General features: G+C 43.7%; 1 protein-coding gene across 10 annotated transcripts in view; it reads right to left on the bottom strand.

Moving 5' to 3' along the window:
- Positions 1–377: 377 nt before the first annotated feature.
- CADPS (calcium dependent secretion activator) overlaps positions 378–25,004 on the bottom strand; it is a 438,873-nt gene continuing 414,246 nt past the window's right edge. For all 10 annotated transcript variants that reach the window (XM_084795416.1, XM_084795414.1, XM_084795422.1 and 7 more), the window contains 2 exons: positions 3,837–3,941; positions 378–1,004 (listed from right to left, as the gene is read on the bottom strand). In XM_084795416.1, the coding sequence (XP_084651542.1) occupies positions 825–1,004; positions 3,837–3,941 (285 nt within the window). In that variant the 3' untranslated portion in view covers positions 378–824. The remainder of the gene's footprint in view (positions 1,005–3,836; positions 3,942–25,004) is intronic.

The following is a 25,004-nucleotide window of genomic DNA, read 5'->3' as shown; positions in this document are numbered from 1 at the left end:
TAAATACATTTTAGTCTATGGTTGTCATTTCAATAGGTTTTTATACATATACAGTTATTGAAACAGAAGAGCAAAATGTGACATTTACTAGGATAAACGTTCACAGAAGACAGTTGGTCTGAACTTTGCTTGATGCTCTGTCCTGATCAGACGGCCCCCTTGCCATGATAATTAAAACAATTAATCCATCGATATGTAACTTTTTTGGTGGGGGGAATCTACATGAATAAATGCAAAGCTGGGTTAGCCAGGACACAAGGGGTCCACTGCTTTCAGTTTTAGGGGATGAGAAAAGCTAAAGTTGGCTGTTGGAACCGTGCCTCTTTCCCCCCTTCCCACAAAACAAGAACAAAACTGAAACCAAAACCAAGCGGATCTATGTGCTTAAATTAATTTATTCATGTACTCATTTAAATACCTCATACGCACATACATTAAACAAAGACATGGAAACACTCAGAACACTTGCTCCCACATCCACTTCCCATCAGTGCATACATAGTGCAGGATGAAGCATCATTTTTGTCCTGCTAACAAAAGAGACACACCTAGTAGCTGAACTATGTATTCTCCCCAATGAACAGTGTTTAAGAATGGTGTTCCATATTGCTTGTAAACATAAAGACACAGAAATCAGGAAACCATGGACCTGGAGGTCATTTGCTAATCTTGGTACCACATAGCTAAAATGGTAATTGTATTGGTAAACATGTCATGAGCATGGTGGTTGACAGAAAATTCCCTAATGGGCTTAACTAACAGACTAAGGACATGCATTGATTACAGGACTCCATCCCAGTAGACTCTTGGACCCAGAGGATGATCTAATCGTCTTCTTCATCTTCCTCATCGCTGTCCTTCATGCTGATGCCCTGTAAGCCCCCACCCTCACTCACTGACGCAGTAGCTTCCTCCACAGTGAGCCGGTTTCGGATGGTCTCATAGGTCTTGCTGTTTAAGGTGGAATCCAGGACCCCTTGCAATCGGAAATCTCTATAAGTTTTCTATGGAGAGGAAAAAAAAAATAAAGCAGTAAGGAAGATCTCCTCACCAAGGTGAGGAGGGAGAGGATGCAAAGCAGGTACAAGTGTAAGAGTCATGACCTTCAGCTAAGTGTCACATTTAACGAATTGAAAAGTAAAGAGTCATCCCATCCAGATTTTACTTGGACTGAGAACTGAGACTCAACCGAATGACAGAAAACGAGAAATTGTGACAGGATAAACTGTATTAGATGAGACAAAGCAAAGAACATAAGCTTGTGTTTATTCAGATCCACAAAGGGAAACGTTCCATAGTTGTTTCCTTCCTCCCCCGCTCCGGCTCTTTCTCTTAGGTTATTCTAACAATATGAATAAATGTGTCAATTGATTACGGGATTTTTGTGATTTCTGTTGCAGTCTGGTCTTTAGAATTTTTGCCTGTTATAATTGTGTGAGCCACGTCCCTCTGTCTCATCCACAAGATAGACATATGCATGTTGGTATATGAAACCTATTACGGGCAGCCACAATGATGGGCAAGATGGAGCGCTAATGCCTCATCAATATGTTGCAGGCATGTGACTCATATCTCATCTCCTTGGGAAAAGGATCTGTATCCATTTTGTTCACAACTTTATGTTCTCAGGGAAGAAATCTGGCTCTTTTTCAAGAACAATGGTTGGTATTGCTGTACCACAGCTCCTTCTTTGTTTCTTCAGGCAATTTCTCTCAGATTCCCTTAGGTATCCTAAAGACTGTTTCCTGGAACCTCGTTGGCTTTAATTGAACAGGACCTGAAGTACCTGGCTGTTGTCTAGTTCATATATTTTTTTTTAAACATGGTCTCTTTCTAACCACACGTTTTCTCACCATACTGTGTATCATTTCAGCTGCTAATTCTTCACGTTGTTTCACCTGTTGATACAGGAAACTTGATAAAGTGGCGAGAGGAAGAGTGGCGACGTTCTTCGACCTGACTCCTAGAATCTTCTGCATTTTTACCTAGTGCATGTAATGCGGCTATGAGAGCACTAATCTCAAGGTCAATACGCTTTTAAGGTCACAGGCTGTAGTGACCTCGGAGTTAATCGGGGCAAATGCAGTTTGGTTCTGGGAAGCCCCTGGATTTGAATAGCTGGTCAGATTTGAATCCTTCACTTGCTAACATTAAGGCGAGCTCAGCTAACCTTTATCCAGTGCTGCTGTGGAGTGCAGCTTTCTGGGTAAGGAGTGAATAGATGATGAAGCGAGTGTCTTTGAGGCAAGAAAGAGTTGGAAAGCCTTGGAAATGTGCCCGGAGAAGGGGCGCTCTGAGCTGCGGTGGGGACGCCTCCTCAGTCCCCTTGGAGTTAAGATGAGTACAACTCTGGAGAAAGTAAAAGCCACATTTCCGGGTAGCTCTTCTGTGGTTTGCGACTGTGTACATGTTTGTTTTGGGCAGATGGCAAAAATTAAGCCACATTAAGACATATTTTCATCTTAATAAAATATTGCTAATTTTTGACACAGATTTGGAAATATCAGCTATGAAAAGATATTTCAAAACACTAGATTGTGATATTTTCTTTTCATGTCTCCCTGGCCAGGTAGGAGTCAAATAGAAATCTTCTCCTATGCTGTACACACATTAAAAAAAAGAAAAAAGAAAAGAAAAGCAGAAAAGAAATATTTATACCAAGCAAAGAAACTCAGATGGTCTGGCAATGCTTAGTGAACTTGCCTTAAGGAACTGACTTAAAAAAAAAAAAAGAAAGAAAAGAAAAAAATTAAGCTAAGTGCACCATTCAAGTGCATATATTACTTTTACAATAGCTGCAGCTACATACTGGCTGGAACCTTCTGCTGGGCGGAGGCTTTGTAAGATCAAATGCAGATGATAATAACTCCTTAATTACACACAATGGAATGGTAATTGGGCTTTCGTCAGCACTGGGGTAGAGGAGTACCTTTAGGGGGAATGGGACTAATCCAAAGGAGACCAAGGAGCAGGGTCAGGGAGATTTTTGGCAAACTGTTAAGAAAACTCAGCTATGCTTATTACTAAAATATTTTAATGGAGATTTTTGTGCATTGAATAGGAATTTTGCATACGAATGTTTTAAAAAACCCTCTATGGTGAAGCAAGAGATGGAAACTGAAATGATCAAAAAACGTATTTACCCCCTTCTGTGATCTTATTATTTCATGTAAACCACTGCGATTTCACGCTGAAATAATTATCATTAGTCCATGGCACACACATAAGAACAGGGGAAAAGAGCTACTTTCAGGGTATGTTATCTCACCTCTGTGATCCTCTACATCTGATTGTGTACTTGCATTGTAAGAGAAACCACTTCAATTAACTATGAGAACAATATCGATTTGCATTCTGATAATGATCACAGGACATGTTTAGAAATAGCTGGGGGTAAATATTTCCATTAAATTAATTGTGACAAAATTTTATTTAATTAAACCATAAATGAAATTGGTAATTTATGCAATTAACATAATGGTGCCCAAAGCAAGCTTTCAAAAGTGCAATGCGAAGGCACAAGAGTCTCTGTGACGTTTTGTGCATGGCAAATATATACAATATTTTCCTTTATAGACAAAGATATCAACGCTTACCTCTGTTTTTTAAAATTAGGCTTTGATGTCTCAGTAAAAAGTTAAACAGGCAGGCACCACAAAGGAATTTCATAGGATCTTTTTTGTTTTTTTCTTTTTTTGCATGCGACACTGTCTTAGAAGTCACCCGGCTATATACGGATGCAGCCATTATGTGTGTTATGGGAGTTGTACAGTGTGCCCAAGAAGTGAACTTCAGTATACTACTTGCAAAGAAGAGCACTTTTTATGAGAATTTACCTTTACCATCCTAATTAGTGTTTTCAGTTGATAAATGTGAAGCTGTAGGTCCATTCGGTCAGTCAGCCATGTGCAGATGATGTTCATGGAGCTGTTGTACCATTGCTGAAAAAGAGACAAGAGTTCTCCAGGCAACGCGTCACACAGTGGGGAGGGAATAGGTCACATTGGAGCACCTGCTCTGCTCTAGAGGATACAAGGTAGTTAAACAGAACTGGAGAGCACAGAGACCGTGAGCATCAAGTCCCACAGATGAGGTGCTGGCTCAGTCTAGACCGGGGCAGTGTGGACTGGGGCTTGAACCTGGGACCCTTTGCTACACTGCTACATACAGAACGTCTATGGTCCATTTCTGAGGACTGTCTCTTTGCTCTTGATTCTCACCTGAATCGGTTTATTTCACTCAGTTGTGATTCAAGGCTTTTCCTAATGCCACTGCTTCCAGGGCCAGGAGAGGGGCAGGGCTGCCTTTGCTGGCACTTACCTTTGAAAACAACCCCCACATGTACAGTCCTGAGAACCAGGTGGAAAGGCAGAGGAATTGAGGGGTGTCTATTTGCCACCATTTGTCTAACTGGATCATTCCTCCTTTGGACAGTAAATAAGTATTTCTCTTTAAGGGCCACATTGCTCTGGGCAGCATTTAAGTACCCCTGCATTAGCTGTGCAATCTGTTTTAATCTTAGCAGGAAAAAAAAATATGGAATATGAGAGGGAAAAACCTATCTACAAATGAGCTCATTTCAAGCTGTTGAAATCATACTTCCCCTTATGGGGGTTAAATTTTGCGTCTTGTCTGTGAAAAATGCTTGAAGCTGTGTCACTTTAGACTGCCACCCCTGTGGTGCAGGAAGTCTCTGGTGCAGTATAATTTTGCAGTACTGCTCATATATTCATAAATCGCACTCGGAGACATATGAACAGTGTTATGAAGTGTCAGTATGAAAAAAAAATCTAATCTTTTAAACTTCACCAGGTTTCATTACGCTCTGCCGCTTATACCAAACAATTTACAAATAAAACGAAAAGGTGTGGATGGACCTATATATTTATTTATATGACATCTATATGAACTGTGCACAGAAAAGATGCAAAAAGTAAAAATAAAAATAAAAGAGGAGTTAGAGAATTGAGACGATGCATGCGCTCACACTAACCAGCACACACAGGCACACACACATCGCACACCAGTGGGGATTTGAAAAGCATAAATAAAAACATGTTTCTGATGGTAACTCCACCCTTTCTCGCCTAAAGATCATCCAAAATCAGTTTATGCCTAACACTCACAGTTTTTCTGAAGCCTTGTTTCTGACTTAATTTCTTAAAAAAAAATTAATTTGGGGTTTTACTTGCAAGGTAGAACTGCCAAGTTTCACCTTGCAAGAAACTGCAGAGTCGCAGCCACGGAGTATAGAAGCCCTCTTTGCATCTTTCTTATCGAGGAGGCTTCTTCCTCACCGGAGCCAAGTATGGCTCTCCTTGGAGCCCAGCCGCAACAGGGACCACGCTACCCCAACCGAGGCAGCGGCAGCCTCACAGCCAGCCCCTGCTCTTTTAAAGATCATGGAGGAGGAACACTCAGTTGTAGGAACCTTCTGTCCCTCCCCAGGGAGCAGGCGGCTGGGGGTGGGGAGATTTTGCTGAGACTCACGGTTCACTCTCTAGAGGGTGTGTGACTCTGAGGGTCAAGATGCTTCAGGCATGGACAGGTTTTCCCTCTAGGGGTGAGAACATTTTCCTGAAACTTTTTTTTTTAAGGGAGGGGTAGTGGTGGTTGTGTGGAGGGTGTTTTTGGCACCTCCTGCCTGGGGATTCTGCTTTGTTGCTGCTACATCTGGTTACGTTAGGAGGCTCTGGGGACAGGACAGGTGCGCATGTAGCTTTAAATTGCCTCAGCAACTAGGGGCTGTCCTGGGTTCACCTAGGCCTCAAGCTTAAATTCTCTGCATCTGACACGCAATCCCAATTTGCTTTCCTCCAGGAATCCTTTCCCTTTATCTTTGCCCTTCCAAGCAAGGGTTGGAAGGTGACCTTCAAGAAGCCCAAGTGACTACATGGCCAAAAGTCTGTATTCATAGCTTTGTGATGGATACTTCTCTGGGATACAAATGAGAAGTGTGGCTCTCTGGCTTCTAGGCAGAGGTGGCATTTTGCTTTGGCTGTGACAACAGGCAAACCGGCGCTGGCTTCTATCACTGCCAGCAAGCCTGGTGCAACATGCCTTTTTCTCTTTACTGAGAGACGCGCCACCTTTCAGGAAAAAAAAATAGCACCCCTTTCCATTTTACATAGGCGGTTCTCACTCTTGTAAATGGCTTTTAAATAGCACAATAAATAAATAAAAATTAAAAAAAAAAACAAGTTAAAAGGTAGGTTGATGTCAACAGCCTTGCAAGGCTGAGGAAGTGGAAGGAAGAGGCACAGACGGAAGATCATGCATCTGAGCGCACTCCCACTCCAGGAGCAAGTACGTCCTGGAACATCCATGCTTCTCCTGAATCTCACATCTAGCAGGAGAAGTGTAAAAAATGTATGATGCCCCATTGGCTACACATTCAAAGAGGCAAAAGGGAGAAAGTGAGTCCTTTCCAAACCTTATGCTCAGTAGATGGAATCGGAGGCGCATTAGATGAGGCACAGCCAGTGCTAACTTGGTTTTCCAGCATGGGCACCGAAAGGCATTTAGATGGTGGGGAAAGAAGTAGGCTTTGCCTTCTAGAACTTTAAAATGTTAGAGGTGACAGGGATTGTCCCAGTAATCCATTGAAAAGGAGGAAACAAAGGCCCAGAGACGGGCAGTGACTTTTTCAAGATCACACAGGAAGTGGTCATCTCCAATATGGTCTTTGTACTGAAAAACAACAACAACAACAACAAACAAACAAACAAACAAAAAACAAAAACAAAAACAAAAAACGGTCATCTGCAGTATCCATTGCTCTGTGGGTACAGGAGTGAGCTGGTCATCACAGCCAATCTGCTGTGTCGTTCTTCAACCCTCTAGCTGTGGCTAGCTCATGGATTACTAACAGCAGGCCAGGCTTGCTGTGCTTGCTGTCAATGCTAATGCAGCCAACTTACAATGGTTCTTTGAAAGAGGACATTTATACAACGGCTGACTGACGGTCTCCCAAGTTTGGTTTTGTCTTTCGTTCAGGTAGGGCCTCTTCTGGAGCTATGTTAACACCTGAGCACTGGTGGCAACATGGGCTTCAGATCTGAGGAAGGAGGACTAGGGATTGACCATATTCATTGGCTACCTTGAACGCAGTAACGACACGATCTCCCTTAAGTTAGGGCTACTGATTTGAAACTTCCTAAGCAAGGCCACTTTAATCCTAAAGACACACCAGAGAAGTAAAATTGCCAGTAGACTGGATTCTTTTAAAACATATCCCCCAGATAATCATTTGGGAAAGACTGGAACATAGAAGGATGCTCTGGCCTACGGGCTAACTGCAGCTGCATCTAAGGCTCTTTTCAGAAAGTAGCTAGAAGGACAACGGATCAATGCTCGCCTCTTCTTCCTTCTTATCTTCTTGGGCTTCTACCACCAAGCTACACCCCAACCTCTTTGTCTTTTTTGTTTTGAGACAGGGTCTCACTCAGTTGATCAGGCTGACCTCGAACTCACTCACTTAGCTCAGGCAGGCCCTGAACTAGCAGTCTTGCATGTGGGCTCCTGCAATACCCAGCTTGGCCCTTTCTCTGCTCACCCCCATCTTTTATGTTATCATTACTCAAAGCTGTCCTGTTCGACCTCAAACCCTCAGGCTTGAGGGATCGTCCCACCTCCCAAATGCTGGGCTGCAGGGTTGTGCTGTGGTACCTGGCTTCCTTGCTTTCCAGCATGCAGGATTAGGAGTGCTAGTCCTAAAACACATCCAAGTCTGCAGCCTTGGGTAAGGACCAGCATGCTTAGAGACTCAGTTTACAGATGAAGATGGGGACTCGTTTGTCTTTTATAGGACTCCTCTGATGAGTCAGTAAGAAAATGCTTGTGACGCACTCATGTATAGCAAAGCTGAGCCACCACTGCCGCCGCCGCCACCACCACCACCACCACCACCACCACCACCACCACCACCGATAATTATTATCCCTAATCCCTCACTGTCTTATCTTTGCTTCTCAACCTAAAAGATAACAAAATAGAGGGGCGTTTAGTTATCTGGAAAAGCCAAGTGGTGGAAGAAATGATGCCTACAGGGAGAGCGTCGAATTGTGTGCATAGGCCTTGAAGCAACAGATAGGTAGCTAGCGCTAAGCAATGGGATTCTGCTTGAACTGAGGAAACTACCTTTGCTTCACAAAGCATGCTTTAGACCGATATTGATTCATGTTGAGGCCTTGAGTTAAAATGACTCCCAGAATGAGTGACTTTCCAAACCTTGTAGGCATAGGTTCAGTATCTGCTTATTTGGCCACTTGTTGGCTAGATAGCCTCAAATAAACGGTTTAACTCTGTGACTTTCAGTTTTCTCTTCAGGTTAAGGTCAGTATCAACTTCATAAGGTTGCTGTGAGCATTAAGAAGTAATTCAGGAGCTGGGCGTGGTGGCGCACTCCTATAATCCAAGAACTCGGGGAGGCAGAGGCAGACAGATCTCTTTGAGTTCAAAGCCAGCCTAGTCTACTAAGCGAGTCCAGGACAGCCAAGGCTGCACAGAGAAAACCTGTCTTGGGGAGAAAGAGAGAGCGAGAGAGAGCAAGAGAGAGCGAGAGAGAGAGAGAGAGAGAGAGAGAGAGAGAGAGAGAGAGAGAGAGAGAGAAGAGAGAGAGAGAAAGAGAGAGAGGGAGGGAGGGAGGGAGAGAGAGAATTTATGTACAGTGCCTACCAGAATGAGTAGCACATAGTAAGCACTCAATAAAATTCTTTCACTCACAGATACTTCCAATGTGTAGAATGATGTTATTAATTCATTTCTAGCAGAAGCATGAGTCATTGATACTCAGATTTCTCAAGTCACATATGCTGTCCTTAAGCCTACTGACTTCCGTATGACATTCCTAACATGCAGCCTGTACCACTACCAATATGAGTTGCTATGGCCAAGGGTCAGGGTGAGGCAGTGAGGAAGGTCACCAGGGACCAAGATCATATGCTAACATCACCGAGAAATCGGATATTCCTCAAGGATTTTGGTACTTTAATTTTTATTTTTCAAATGTATTAAAGTGCATGATTGAGTCCCCCACCCTCGCTAAAGTCCACAGTGAAGAAGTGACTCCATCATCTCTCTCTAGGTCTCCCCCTTGGTTTCACTGAAGCTTCATGCCCTAGAAAGTTGAAGTGTTGACAGGCAAGATGAATAATTAACGCCTGACAACTAGAGGGCTCATAGGAAACTCAGCTTTCACTCAGGGCCAGCTAATCTGAGGGAGCCATACAGACTGATACTGGAGTGGCTTTTGCTGAGGTTATACCTTCTGCCACCATAACTACCAGATCTGTCTGTCTGTCTGTCTGCCCATCCGTCTATTTATCCATCCATCCATCCTGAACTTGCTAGACCAGGCTGGCCTCTTTCTTGCAGCCACCCTCCTGCTTCTTCTTCCTGAGGCTGGGATACTGGTGAGCAACTACCACGCCTGGCTATAAGTCTTAATTATGGTCCCAACACTTTAGAATTAATATGACGCCCCATAGAGACATTGCTGTTAGTGGTACATTTGCTTTTGGAATAAGCCACATGTGGCAGGTGAGTGGCATAGAGGCTGAAAGAATATTTACATTTGTAACACAAAGATCATGTATTTTCCTAACTTATGCAAACGCCTAACAGACCGGAGCAGCCTATGACTTAGAGTTACTTGTCTTTAGTACCCGCTCCCGACAAAGTACTACTTTATGCAGAATGATCCTAGGCATGCACAGATAGTTATGTGAGCATGCACAGAGTTAGCAACAACAACTAACTTTGTGTGAAACATGGATTCCTCATTATGTCCAGGTCCTATACAGAATATTACAAGCATGACACAGGTTAGTTGCTGAATAAAGCAATTTTGAACAGCTCCATTTTGTATAAGAAAAAAGGGGACGTACAACTAGTAAACATTGAGGTAGTCTGAAGTTTTTTTTTTTTTAACCACAAAATCATTTATTCAGTTCAATCCTGTTAAGAAGGAAAAGGACTGACTACACAGAATCAGGGCCAGTTCTAGCTGTCTCACGCCAAGCTGCTAAATCCTGAAGCTTTCTCAGACGTGTATGGCCAGGACAATGTTGTTGAGCCTGTTTCTACTGGAGCCCAGGCTTTGGCTGCACAGAAAATAGGGACCTTGGGCTATTGCCCCAGAAAGCTACTCAATGGCTTTAAAGAACCAGTAGAAAGACTGCTATTGCTCATAGGAGAAATGACTTGAAAAGCCTGGGGGGGATGAGGAATAGCATGTCTTAGCTATTCCTGAATGAATATGGCTTCCTTTCCCCGCTATAGTTGTCGATAAGTTTGTAAGTCTACAATTGCTGGAGGAGAAGTCCCTCATGGCAGCGGGGGGTGGGGGGGTAGGGGGTGGGGGGTGGGTGCAGGGGCGGGTAGTTTGTTTTCAAGGGAAACATGCCTAGAAAAACATAATGCCTTGAATTTTCCTAACAGCTTTATAAACGGGAAAGCTAGAATACTCAACAAACGTTCAGCCCTGGAAATGCGTCCTAAGCTACAGAATTTTCAGTGAAAAGAGAGAACAAAAAAAGGTAGTGCTCTTGCATATCAGGCAGAATTTTCTCTCTCTTGAAGTATAAGGCATGATCAAAGAGCACTGCAGAAGGGTCACTTTGAGCAGAAAAGTCTCAACTCTAGAAAAACCAGCCCAGTACAAAACCTAGCCCTGGTGTTATTTCTTCCTCTCTCTGGAGCCAAGGCAGCCCTGAACTTAGTGTTCTCCTGCCTCGACTTCCAAAGTAGCCGGAATATTAGGAATATAATACCAGGTCCAGCTTGTTTGTTTTTGCTAAAGGAACTTTTCTGCAGCACATAGCTTTTATTAAAACACATGCACACATAGATACACATACACACACACACACACACACACACACACACACACACACACACACGCCACCCTGTGCCACAACTGAGGCTAATGTTTAGTTCAGTATCATAAAGAGGAAGCCAGAAAAATTATAGTGTTTGGCCCAAGATTAATAACCATATTTTCTTCGAATGAATACTTGCGCTATTGTCAAATATACCCGGTATATTCTGCCTCAGTGATAAGTGTAAATGCATTTCTTTAAATATGTACTTCCTTTGAAATTGGCATGTTTGACGCATATAGCAGAAAAGAAAACCACTGAAGGTTCAGGCAGTTCATGGACGAACTGTCAACTCTATGGTAATTATGTTTTACTACCACTCCTTTCACCACAAAGAAGAAGAAAGTGACTCTCCGAAATAAAGTGGCCTAGGAGCCAGGAAGACAATGAAACATAGACTCAAGTCTACAATCTGGTGGCAAACAGAATGCACTGGACCACACCCTTTGTATCTGCCTGGTGACAAATTCACATTCATCTCTCCGTGCTTCAGTTTCCTCATCCAATAAACAGGAATAATAAAATCTGTTGAGTGTTGTGGAGTCAGCGTGCGGAGAGTGCTTGCAACAGTCCCAGGCATAGAAGAGGCTTTGGCTAGGTGTACACGAGGCACGCTGTCCTACCCTGCTTCACATATAAGAAACCAAACAACCCTAAATGGGAGCTGTTTCAAGGCTGCTTCCTGCTCAGCTTCCTTTCTTGTGAGAACGCCTGGGTAGATGGGTCATGTGCTAACCAACCTGTGTCTTTGGACTGAAGAGGCACAGTGAGAAGCTGAGGATGTTGAGCTGTTTGGTGGAAAGCACCTTTCTCCAGCCAGGCACAGCCGTGCACAAGTGAAACCGGCTTAGCATCCTCGTCTACTGAAGAAAGGGCATTTTCTGTTGGCAGGGAGTCAAAGGGGAAGATGATACCTGACCACACCTACATGACTAAGCTCTTCACTTTGTTTTTTTTTTAGACAAAAGTAAGTTATTATTAGTTGGAACCTGAAAGAATCCCACAACCTTTTAAAATTGCTGTATTGAAATACTGTAATAAAATATTTTACGTTGAGGTTCTCAGTGCATATTTACTCCTTACAATCTGGGTAATCTAAGAACCCGTGAAACATATCATCCAGGCTTTCTTTAAATCCTATCAAAGTCCCCGTGGCTTTGTGAAGCCACAGTCCAGTGGGCTGCTCAGGTCAAACAGTCCCAGGAATTGAGTGCCACTCAGGATCCTGATCAAAAGATCCAGAGGGTAGGAGAAAGAAACACAGCTTGTATGAGCCATCTCTGCCAAGTGGGCAGAACACTAAAAGACTGCATGTAGTTCATAGCAAGTTTTTGGATTTGTCAAAGCTCCCCAAAAGCTACATCAACACGTTCTAAAAGGGCATATCATCCAAACGCTTGCAGGAGTGGGGACACTGTTGAAAGATGCAATCTTTTGCCACACTTGAGTGTTGCTGTAATATAAGATCCAAGCCTCCCAAACAACTGCTCTTAGAATGGGTACTTCCCAGCCATGGCTTTGGGACGCTTGGCTAAAGGCATAAAGCTATAATTGGACACCCAAGTTAGAGGTTACAAACCAGCAGAATGACCTCAGATGCTCAGTGGCTTTTTTTTTTTTTGTAACTGAAGTTACAAAAGTGGGCTGTGGTTTTCTCCTCCCCACGTCTGCAATTCTTTGGATGCATGAAAACCTACTTAGGTAAGTCTTTACTAAGATTACCGCAGCTCTTCTCAGTGGGTCCTCACAGGGCACTGCTGAGGGGCTCCCTGAACAGGCTGACACCATGGATTTAGCTGTGGAGCCGAGAAGGGCTCAGCTTATTTGCTCTTAGCCACTTCTCATGAGGAAGGAGTGATGCAGAATAAATAATTCTCTAAAAATTTTATATTGCTACTGATCTTTTCTACAGAAACTTACATATGAAGTTTAGTATTTGAAAGCAATAGTATCATAGCTTCCTTTAAATGGACTTACATGGGCCTGAGCCTGGTGGCACACACCTTTAATTCCAGCAGGTGGGAGACAGAGGCAGGCAAATCTTTGTGAGTTCGAGACTAATCCTGGTCTACAAAGGGAGTTCCAGGACAGCCAGGGATGTTATGATTTATTCAAGACCAAATTTCAACTCTTTAAACCCAAGGCATAGAGAAATCGCCTATTCTAAATAATTTGTAAGCATTGGCATTACAACTCAACGGGCAAAAGGAGGAGTGAGTCCACGTTTGCACTCTCGGCTTAAGTCACTGCTGCTCCTCAGCCCCATCAGTATTAGCTGTATATGCACAAGGCGAGGAGAGAGTCTTAAAGAATTCTTTCTGAGAGCAACTAGGCAGAAAAGTTCAAACCTCTGCTTCCATGGGCACTGTCTCAGAAACAGACTGTGTGTGTGTGTGTGTGTGTGTGTGTGTGTGTGTGTAAATGTGTGTATATATGTGTGCATGTGTGTATGTATGCATGTGTGCATGTACATATGTGTATGTAGGAGTGTGTATATGTGTGCATGTGTATATGTATGTGGGTATTTACATGTACATGTGTATATGAGTGCATGTGCACTTGAGTATTTGTGTATGTGAATGTGCATATGTGCATGCATGTACATGTGTGTATGTGCACATGTGTGCATATGTGTATATGTGTAGTAACGATTTGGTTAACCTGTTCTCAGATTCAGTAAACTATATAAGCTAGTCAACACCAGACTATTAATGATTTTGTTGCTGCCAAATGAACCAGAAATACAAAACACAACACATCACAAAACCTCCTTTTTGTCTTTCCTGTCCTCTATGTCTCAATAAGATGGGTGGGTGGTCATGTGTGAGGATATGTGACTGCTCTGAAATTAGGTTTCGTTTCCTAATAAACATGATATTGCTGGACATAATTTGTCACCTTTGAATCAGAAAATGATGTTAAAACATCAGCTCTCAGGTATTTCCTTTTAGACAGAAACACGTATGATGGAAAAGCAAAGGCTCTAAGTGAAGTTCCCAATTGCAAATGCTTCCTCAGTTATAATGCAAATACCACTCCCCGACTCTCTCCACAGGCTGGGTAAGTGCTGTTATAGGTCAATAGGCAGCCCAGCAAATACACTTCTGGGTGGCGATGTAAACTCTGACAGGCGGCTCTCAAGGAGAAGCTTGAGCACCTGCAGCAGAGAGAGCTTTATTCACAATTGCCTAGAGGTAGAAGCAGCCCACTGCTGGTCAGGGAGGTGGGCGGGGGGGGGGGGGCAGGGGAGGGGGAGAAAGCAACTGTGCTTGATCCGTGCAGCTTTGAGAATGAGGGAAACCCTGTCATATGCCACAGATGGATGCACCCTTAGGACATTATGCAAAGTGAAGCAAATCAGCCACTAGTCACAAAAGCCACTGTAGGATTTCACTTATATGAGGGCTCTAGAGTAGTTAAATTCATGGCAACAGAAAGTGGGGAGGTGGTTGGCAGGTCCTGGGGGAGCCAACAATTGGAGGGTTGTTAGTACGTACCGAGTTCTAGCTATAAAAGATGAAGCAAGGGATAGGGATTGATTGCAAAAATACAAACACACTGAATGCTGTGGAACTGGATATGGTGGAGCTCAAACAATTACTATAGTACACTTTGTGTTATATACTTTACTTTTAACACACACACACACACACACACACACACACACACACAGGCAGTGAATAAAACTCATTCCTCATGCTTCAAAGGAAACTTTGGCTAAAAAACCTCAAATACATAGCAATGTACATACTCTTTTTAAAAGTGTGTGTGTGTGTGTGTGTGTGTGTGTGTGTGTGTGTGTGTGTGTATGCATGTATGTAAATACACATGCCCGTGAACCTGGAGTGGAGGAGGTCAGGTGTTCTCTATCAGTCTCTGCCTTATTCCCTTGAGATGGTGGACATGGAGCTTGCTGTTTCCAGCTAGGCTGGCAGGCAGCAAGTCCCAGCCATCTTCCGTTCCCTCTTCCTCTCAAGTGCTAGTATCATAGTCATGTGCTTTCTTTCATGCCTAGCTTTTCACATGGATGCAGGAGATTTGAGTAGCAAGAGCTCTTACCCACAGAGCAACCTTCCCAGCCATTCATGTACATGTTCTAAGCTGGACCGCCCATCCTTGCTTTACAAAAAGGAAAACAATACGTATGAGATAAATACGGGGCATTATTTTACTTTCCGGATAGAGACAAAGTTGAGTTTTGAAGAACAAATCTGGTGGCATTTGCTCAGCCGTTTATTTGTTTATTTAAAACATGCCATGGGGGTCAACACTTCTTTCTAATCCTGTAACCATAGTAAGGGAAGGCCAGGGCTGCGACTCCTTATGAGAACTGTCCTGATTGAGGATGGGGTCCAAGCAACAGAAAACAACCCATTTCTCTCTCTCTCTCTTTTTTGTATTGTGTGCCCGCATCACTTCATGCATCTTCAGAGTCTCACCATTCTCTGTGCTTACTCCTGCCAAATCCCCCTCTACCAAGCACAGGTTTAATTAAGCCGCTCTCAGTCAGCACTGAGACCCTGGTTGCCCAAAAGGCCAGTACCTCCCTACCCAGCATCCCTTACTCACCACTACAGACTTACTGAGGTTTGGAATGTGTGTTCAGGAAGCCCTTATTTTAGGAAACAATTAAGTAGAATTAGGCTAATACTGTGAGGCAGGCAAAGCTTTTGCCCTTTGCTGAGAAATAACTCCTACGTGGAACATTTATACTAATAAAAATCATGTATTTCTTAAATGCCTCAAAATGGTCTTTGCACCCAGCTTGGCAATTAGCACTGCCCCACTGAGGAGAATTTACTCCCCAGGCACAGGAGGATTATCTCCGCTGCTCGCTCAACCAATGTCTTCCCTCAGTAAAATCCGCAGTGTGAGGCTCCGAGATGGAGAAGGAAACTCCTGCAAGGAGGAATTTTGCAGGAGACTTATTTCCCAATTGCATCTTAGACTGTGGCAAGGCAGAACAGAAAGGCTGAGTCGCCCTGCTAGCCCCAAATGTTGGCCACACAATGGATTTTCTTGGTCCATAGGAAGATGGGTTCTTGGTCCATAGGAAGATGGGTTTGGGCTTGGCCTCGTCTAGTGAGGAGATTGTCCTCAAAGTTCCAAACCCAGACTCCTTCACCATAGCCATCGATAAGCCTTCGGGACCCCAAGCTCCCAGCTTGCAGCCTAGGCAGGAAGTGACCGCTGGGTGAAAGGGGACACAGACCCTCCAGTGTGATACTCTGTCTCCTTGACAACACTCCAGCTGGTGGCCCGGGAACAGACTTAATTTCTTTTCTTTCTCTGCCCACCCTCCCAGCGCCATACTTCTTTCTTTCTTCCCTCTTTTTCTAGACACAAACGTTATGACATCCAACATAAAGTTGCCGAAATAGCAATCTTGTCTCTGAATATATAAATTGCAAAAATTGATATGAATAAATCTGCAAGTAGCACACTGATTGTGGCACATTTTATCAAAGAACGGCGCTCCGTTGCTCGGTGGCTTGGGGAGGGGGTGGTGTCATTACACATAGAGAAAACATCTGCAAAATCTCAGTTTCTTTACTTAGAACTGAATGAAGACATGACCTCCTGTTCCTTGCCATGAACCCTGAGTTCACACTCATATTTTACATGTTACAGGAAGCCACAGCTCGCCCCAGGGGTGCTGCAAACAGACACGCAGAAGCCAGATGTAGCTGCCCCCCCCTCCTCTCTCTAATGCACCTGAAGAAGCCGGCAACTCGACATTCAAAAGCTGACGTGCTTGTAGCTTAAGGTCACTTCAGATTTTGTAAAGAAGAGGACAAAACCAGGAATGCTTCTAGGGCTGGGCTGTCAGCGGGGAGGCAGAAGGATTACAAGAAACCTGTGACTCTGCCTCTTTCTGCCTTTGCTGGTAGTTTTTTTGTGTGTGAACAAGTGCCATACAACAGATTGAGCCTCGTATAAAGGCCTGAGACTGTGCAAAGGCTTCCTGCTGGGCCTCAGCTGTGCTTGCAATTAGCAATAGGCACGCAGTGATTATTGTTGGGGTAGCGGATGGCAATGCGAAGTGACAAGTTTTATGGGGGAAGTTGGGAGTGGGGGTGCTCTGCAAGTTTCTTTCTTTCTTTTCTCTTTTCTCCTTCTGAAAAAACAAAACAACAAAACAAAACAGAAGCAAAAAAAAAAAAAAAAGCTTCCCCCATGCTCACCTTTTTCCTTAACAGGCTGAAACCTCTATGAAAGGGTTGCCCTCCTCACCCCCCACAAAATCATTCAAAAGAGCTTAATAAAATTGTTAAAAGAATATTCCTCTGGGTGTTCAGAATGTGGGCTTTCTAGGTCAGAGCTTCCTTGCTGCCATATTTTAATGTCAGAAATATTCCCTTGCCGCAAATTAGTAAAGGGTTTGGATTGAGGGCAGGAGATTAGGTGTATAAAACCACTCAGCAGGTGACGGTAGCGTGGACTTGGGGGTTGAGAAGTCTTTAAAACTGACTACAAGACATTATATACTTCTGACAAAAGAACATAGTAATCCTACCTGCTTGCTTTAACCACTGTTGTTTGCCTATTATTATGTGCTTTAGTGCTCAGGAGAGTACAACTATTGCTGACACTACTCAATTACCATAGTAACTCACACCAGTGACCTCTTATCACAGGCCCCCCCCCCCCCCCCAGCCCAGCCGAACCAACCCAAAGACTCTGTGTCTTTTTTTATTTTAACGGTGTCATATACTTGGAGTGAACATTCCAAGCAGAGGCTACCCTACTCCTCTGTCTACATGAGAACTCCTTTCCAACTGTGGTAAAGGTCTTTGCCCTTTTGAATCTACGATGGTTTGAGGTCCACGCTCTGAAGCTGTGTGATGCGAAGACAGAGAACAATACCCCGTAAAGAGAAAAGAACATGTGTGCATCAAAGGCAAGTGCCTCCCAGCTGTGGGGACCACAGAGTCCCTTCAGGTCTCTAGCTCTGGTCTCCAAAGTCTGGGAAGAGGCACAGGGGAGTCGCTTCTGGGAGGAGTGCTACAATTATTACTCCATTCTTGGGTATAAACACAGATGATTTGATAAAGGAAATAAATTTGATAAGGGAAATAAAAGTTAACACCAGCATACATTTCCCTGGCTCGCATTCCTCCCCCCCTCCCCCCCCCCAGCTTGAAAGTGTGTATGGAGTGCAGTGCACACCAGAAATTCCCGTCTGATTGCTACTAGAGGTACAGACTCATTGTGTCAGCACACCCAGTGTCCTGCAGAAAAGAAATCCATTTAGCTTCATGTTTTTCCAAGGAGGTCCCTGCTAAGGGGCTGCTTTTCACAGGCACTTAGTAGTTAACATCTATCTCACAGGGTATTGGTGTGGCCATGAAGCCACACTGGAAAGAAGTTGTGTGTGGACGTCCCTAGCCACGATAACGATAAAACTAATGAAAGTGAAAGCGAACATTTAGCAACTGCTTATGCATCAGAGACTCCCCTACGCAGCGTGTGTACATTAAACCGATGGAATCTAACAGCCTCAAGAAGTAGGCACATCTGAAATCTGCTTTTTATATTTCTACAGTATGTGATAATTATATGTACTCGTCCTCTGTGAAAAAAGGAAATACGGTAAGTCATATGTAACAAATTAGCTTTTAAGTTTCATTACACTGTCCTGTTTTTAACCCTTAGAGAAGCAGGAGCCCATGGGTTCTCCAAAGTGATAGTTTTTTCTTTCTTTCTTTCTATTCCTTCGTGGCCTCACTTATCACAAGGTAAATGGAAGGTAAGGCAGACTCCTTCACAGTTATCCTGTCTTTTGAACTCCAGGTACCCAACCTTTCCAGGGTCTCTTCCGATTGGTACCCCTGTTCCACATCCCAGTTGAGCTACCGAAGTCTGCTCTGCACTTGCCTGTGAGCACATGACTTCTGCAACAGCCAAGCGCCTCAGGAATGGAGCAAGATTCTGAATGGTGGAACAACCCTGAATGCAAGACAGAACATTGGCCCCAGACCAGCTGTTCTTGCCCATCCCCCACACAGATCAACAAGACCTGTCACTGAGAAATCAGGACACACTCCAGTGGGACTCACGATGCTCAGACAAGTTTTTGTGTTAAATGTCAGGGGCTGGCACCTCACTTTTGGTAAGTAGACCAGATCACGGAACTGCCTTATCTGTGAGAAACGTACCTGGGACATGGTGGTCTCAGCTCAGGCCGCTTCCTACTCCACCAGACATAAACAATGGGCCTGACTCGACTCGACTAAGGCCAATCAGCATCTACTCAGGCCTTATCTGCCACCTGGGTCTTCCAGGGCAGGTGTGCACTTTGGGCATTAACAAACTGACCACTGTGAACAATACCTTTTTTTCTGAGGCTTATTTTTCTCTGGATATGTTGGGGATTTAGTCACAGGCCTCACTGTGTATTGAGAAAATGGACCCCCATGCTTTTAGCTTCCTTCCTTTCAAAGGAACCTACTGTTTTGAGAAATGTATAGTTCCCATCTGAATTCAGTCCCAATCACTTGAGGCTCAATTATGTTGCGAATGAAATTCTAGTTTTGGTGGCACATCCTGCTGCCTATTGTCCATGTGAGGAATGGGAATAATTTATCTGAACACTACTCTGCTATGCACACACAAGGATTTAGAAGAAGGACTCAGCGCAGAATTTCAGATTATTCATGACCAGCGTCTGCCCACACCTCTGATTGCTTCTTAGGTATGGCGATGAACTGCATTTAGAGTTAACTGCATTAATTTGCAGGCAGATTGACGTCAGCAACTGAAATGCAAATTTGCATACCATATAGAAATGATTATAGAAATCATACTCTAAAATAAGGATTGTAGCTCATGTACAGAACGGAACGATAACACTGGGTGCCAACTTTTGTCCTTTTCAAACAAGGATGGTTAATCACATTAGCACTAATTTCACTATTTGCATATTAGACTTTCTAGAGTCACGAGTCATTAGATTTTGCCAGCCAAAGTTCTTAGGAAAACTCACATTAACTTTAAAGAGTTGTGAGTCTGGGCAAAGGTGGTTTTAATCATCACCATGAGGAAACAGCTTGCATATTGACATAATTTCCATACGATTACATGGGAAGAGGTCAGGCCCCGGCTAAGAGCAGTCATTCAGGTCAAACCACACAGCTAGTTTCTAAGCAGATGATGAAAGCACACAAATACACCATCCAAAGTGCCGTCCAATTCCCAGAGTTCAAAGGCATCAGAATCTAGCAACTCTAACTCGATCCAGAGCAGTTTTTCGAAGTCCAGCACAGTTTTAAAACTAAATCTATATCAACAAAACGAGAGAGAGAGAGAGAGAGAGAGAGAGAGAGAGAGAGAGAGAGAGAGAGAAGAGAGACAGAGAGAGCAGAGAGACAGACAGACAGACAGACAGACAGACAGAGAGGCAGAGAGAGACAAAGAGACAGAGACAGAGAGACAGAGATGGAGAGACAGAGTCAGAGAAAGCAAAGACACAGACAGACAGAGACAGAGACAGAGACAGAGACAGAGCAAAGCCTGCACTATGAGAGGAGGCTGTTCACTTGGGTCAGAGTGGAAAGGCATCATAAAGCCGCAGAGGAGAATTCTGGGTGTCTAAGGCACTGACTGCATGAAGAGGGCAGGAAACTAGTTCTGCTGCTGTGGCTCAGGGAAGTGCAAAGTGCTTTTTAAAAGTCAACGTGTACTTTCCTTTCCCCTTGCGCAGCTGGGCTCTGCCTCCAATGGCGCCCTTTCTCTTGCTTTATTTTTAATCTCAGGAAACCATATTGCCTTCTTGCTACTTCTCACTGCCTGTGACTTTACCCTCCCCCCTCCCCATTTTCTGGGAGGGAGGCTAAGGGGGAAAAAAAAACCACTCAAACCAAACAAATTTGCCAGCTCCCTTACCCAAACTCTACCCTGGGGGTGCCAGTCATCCCTATTTCTGTCCAAGGCACAAACCTCAGACCATTGTCCTTATGTAAGATAAACAGTCAACCTTGCGGGGTGCCCTCAATATCTACAGATGGTTTTGGATACCCCAGCCAGGAGGTAGGAAGCCTGTGCCAGGTCCCCCATTGAAGTGTTCAGATGGGTCCAGGACCCGGGCATAGAGAGTTAAACCATAAATTAGCCATGAGTTAATATATGCAGCCGGATCACCCTGCCTTGTCGTCAATGCTTCCCTCCCCAGGTCTCTCTCCCTCTTCTTCTTTACGACCCCCCCCCCACCCTTAGAGGCGACAGCATAAGAAATTAAACACTTGTGGGCTCATTCGAAAGAGTGAATGAAATTGAATAAGCTCTCAGTACTTGAGGCGCACAGCAAGCGCCTGAATGGGGCAAGCCTCCTAAGTTGAATGGAGTGTCTTTTGGGACCAATTTGTCTCTTTTCACTCTTTATTCTTCTCTTTTTGCTGACAGATGCACAAAGGCGGAACTGCGCCGTGCAGCTTATCCGCATGCACCCACAGCAGCTGTCACTTTTGTCGAGCAAGTTAATCAAGCAAATGCCACCATATCCCACTTTCTATAAGGAACAACATGTTATAGACAGTAGTCTTGCTAGAAAGAGACTTTATTTTAACTTTGATTGGCTTGGTCTACCCCCCCAAGCTTCCCCCCCCCAAAAAAAAGGGAAGTGGGGAAGGGAGACAACCCAAGTCAATAACTTGGCTATAAAAAATGTTAGATTTAATAATCATATTGTACACAGGGTCAAAGACTCATTTGTTTTTGTTTTTGTTTTGTTTTGCTTTGTTTTTAATCGGGGAGTGAGGGCCGTCAGGTCTGTTTTTGTTTTTGTTTTCTTTCTTTCTTTTTTCTTTCTTTCTTTTTTTTTTTAATGAGTAAGCTATTGTAAGTGCTGGACTATTGGGTTCTGTCGCTCGAGTTATAAAAAGAAAAGCGGAGGGTAGAAAAATGCCATGGATGTCTTGGATTAATTTGGCTCTCCTTCCCTTTACAGAGCAGGTCGTGTTATTTACATATTTCTTTTGCTACACCTCCTTGCCTGGCCAGGCTTACAAAGACCAGGCTAAATACATAATGACGTCTCTTTGTACATCTCGCCTTAGCCAGTTCTTTAGATGAATGCCCAAATTTATTTCTAATGTGCACCAACAAATGTACGCAGGCTCCATCTCTCCAATTCAGTGGAGCCACGTGGGAAGCCTTTGAAAGAACTCCCTCAAGTCTGTATCCACATCTCTTGCTCTGCAGTCAGTGCCATTTGGTGGCCTTGGGAAGCCATAGGCAAGGAGTGAGCTGCAACAACTGAGTATAGTGCTCGTCTCAGCTGTTGCCCCCCCCCTCCCCAGTCACTAGGAAAACTGAATGCTCAAAGCGGACAGATTTTTGAATAAACAAACTCTTTAGAAACAATGTATTTAGACTCCTTTCCACCAGCCAGGGGATATGCCACATGCAAGAGTTGGCTGAGCGCTATCTATCTGGGAAGCTCATAAAGACTACAAGACAAATCACACACCCTCTCCTCCTCTCTCATTTTCCTCCTTCCTCCCACACCTTCCATCACCTTGTCACATTGTTTATTGTAAGCTTTGGCTAGAAATAAATCAAGGCAGGACTTGGGTGACACCTGATCACAAATTTTCACACTGCTGACATTGTAGGTATTATTGGATAATGGCCATGTAATGACTTAGTTGTAACCTCATTTGTATTATGCAGGGATTGTATAACCATAGTATTCTGTAATTTTGGATTACATTTTTCCTGTCCTGTAAAGTATTGCTAATCTGTGAAACCTCATCTCTCCATTGAACACTTAGCTATGTGGGTCCGTTAAAAGAATCAACAAGGCCTTGAAGGAAAATCTTGGGTATTGTCGCTTAATAATACCACTGTGTCAAGCTTTGCTTAGGGAACTCAAGCGGCTAGGGTAAACCACTTATCAACTGTCTGGGATGCAATGGTGTTGTGTTACCATTGCCTTCTCCACAGTAACACACGGGACCTTATTCTTATGGTATAAAAGGTTGTACACAAGGAGATGTAGACTGAAAGCCGAAACCCACCCCTTCATTGGGCCTGGGTAGAAGGGGTTTTGGAGTACCTACTATGTGAGATTTCTTATGGTGCTCAAGTTCCCCCCAGCTCACTCCAGTTGTCTTTGATGGGGTCACCCATCTTTAGTGCTAGACTTACTTCTGTTTGTAGACTCAACCTTAGGGACAACATACTCCTATTTGGAAGGAGGCCCTCCCTGGTGGGAGTGAATTCTTTAAGGGGAGTCTCTCTCATTAGCTGGGCAACGCTGGTCATTGTTGTGGACAAACCATGACTAACAAACCATGACTGCCCAAAGGGTCACTAAATTGTTATTTCTTTTCTCTGCACTGCTATGACACCATGTAAGAAACAGTGACTGCTACGGTAAGAACCCTAGTGGATGAATGCAGGCCAAAGAATTGGCAGAATGGGGGTTTGGGGTGGGCGGGGGGGGGGGCTGGAAAGCACATATTGGGATATGTAGCTTTTCCTCTTTAGAGTGTGGCTTATGGCTGTTGTTGCTGTGGGTATGTGTGTGGGTATGTGGGGTCAGAGGGCAACGGTAGAGATCTTCTCTCTCTCTGCCTTCACATGGGTTTCAGGGATCAATCTCAGGCTGCCAGCTTGTCAGACAATAAGAACATTACCTGTCCTTTTTTTTTTTTTTTTAAATAATTTCCATTTATTTTCCCCGTAAGACACCATGGCTATTAGGTTTCATTTATTTTTGGGTCAGAAAGTAAGATGTTTGCTCTAAATAGACCACTTTCCAGGTGTCTAAGTTTGGTGACGGCAGTTTACCGATCAGGAGTCCAAATTCCTATCTATAAAAACTGATCACAGAAGAAAGTCACATGGGAATCAAATGCAGTCCAGTGCCCAGACTAGGGCTTGGTACAGAGCTAATACTCAATAAACACATGGCTATCATCTTCAATAAAATGCAAATTATCTGTAATAAAGAGCTCACAAAGGGACTTCCCTCTAGGACTATTAGGAGAATTAAAAAGAAATAACTTTAACAAATAGTATGGTTATTTCCAATATACTACCAAGAAAATGCACATGAAAAAACCCTTTTAAGTAATGCCATCATGTTATCATCACTAAAATAGCCATTCGTTGGGACTTTTAATTAATTGGAATCTTTGCCCTGCATTTGCTTGATGCTTTAGGAGAAACCAGCCCTTTCCTAACATCCCCTCCCAAAATGTCCTGATGGAGACTAAATAAAAAGTACTGAGAGTGTGCTTGAAGCATTTGAGCCTGGTCTTGAGAGAGAGAGAGAGAGAGAGAGAGAGAGAGAGAGAGAGAGAGAGAGAGAACTGTGTTCAGAGCCAGGGCCCTCCTAGCAGTGCTATTCTGTGGAGCTCACTCCTTGTTCATCTTCACAATGGGAAAGTGACACCCAGGGCTAAGTATAAGAAAATGAGACTCGGAAAATGAGAGTGAGCCAGAGAAGGTGGTTGACTGTGCTTCAAACGCACAGGAAGGTAGGAAAAAAAGAAAAAAGAAAAAAAGAAAAAAAAGAAAGAACTAAGACATCCCAGGGACTGATTTGAAGCTGCTTGAAGCAGGAAAGGCTCTCCAAGGAGTCTTTCAATTAACTAAAAACAAGTGGAGTTGGTGAGGTGGCCATGAGGGCAAAGGTTCTTGCCCCCACCACCAAGCCTGATGACCTGTATTACATGGTGGAAAGAGAGGACTGACATCTACAAGTTGTCCTCTGATTTTCACACATGTGCACCCCCATAATAAATAAATAAATAAATAAATAAATAAATAAATAAATAAATAAGCTAAAAATGTATTTCCCACTAAATTAACCAGAGCATTGTATTTTGAATTGAAGTGATGATTGTAAAAAAAAAAAAATCAATAATTATATCCTTGAAAGGACTAACGATTGACAATAGAATAGAAGGTACACTTGAAAGTGGCCACCAGATGCCAGAAGCACAGCTTACACAAGGCCACATGGGTACCTGTCTAACAAGTAAGGGCAGAAGCATCTCGTCAGCTGACACCTGAAGAGGCAGGCTACCTTGGTAGCTCCTGGGCTGAGACCAAATAAATATCCCTTGATTTAAGGCAAGGGATCTAGCTTTCAGCATCTGGAGCTCTGGCCAAGCT

This window comes from Acomys minous (assembly GCF_964271855.1).
Source record: "Acomys minous genome assembly, chromosome: 9".
Lineage (NCBI taxonomy): Eukaryota > Metazoa > Chordata > Mammalia > Rodentia > Muridae > Acomys > Acomys minous.
The sequence above is the reverse complement of the archived record's forward strand: the minus strand, read 5'-3'. Positions and strand labels throughout refer to the sequence as shown.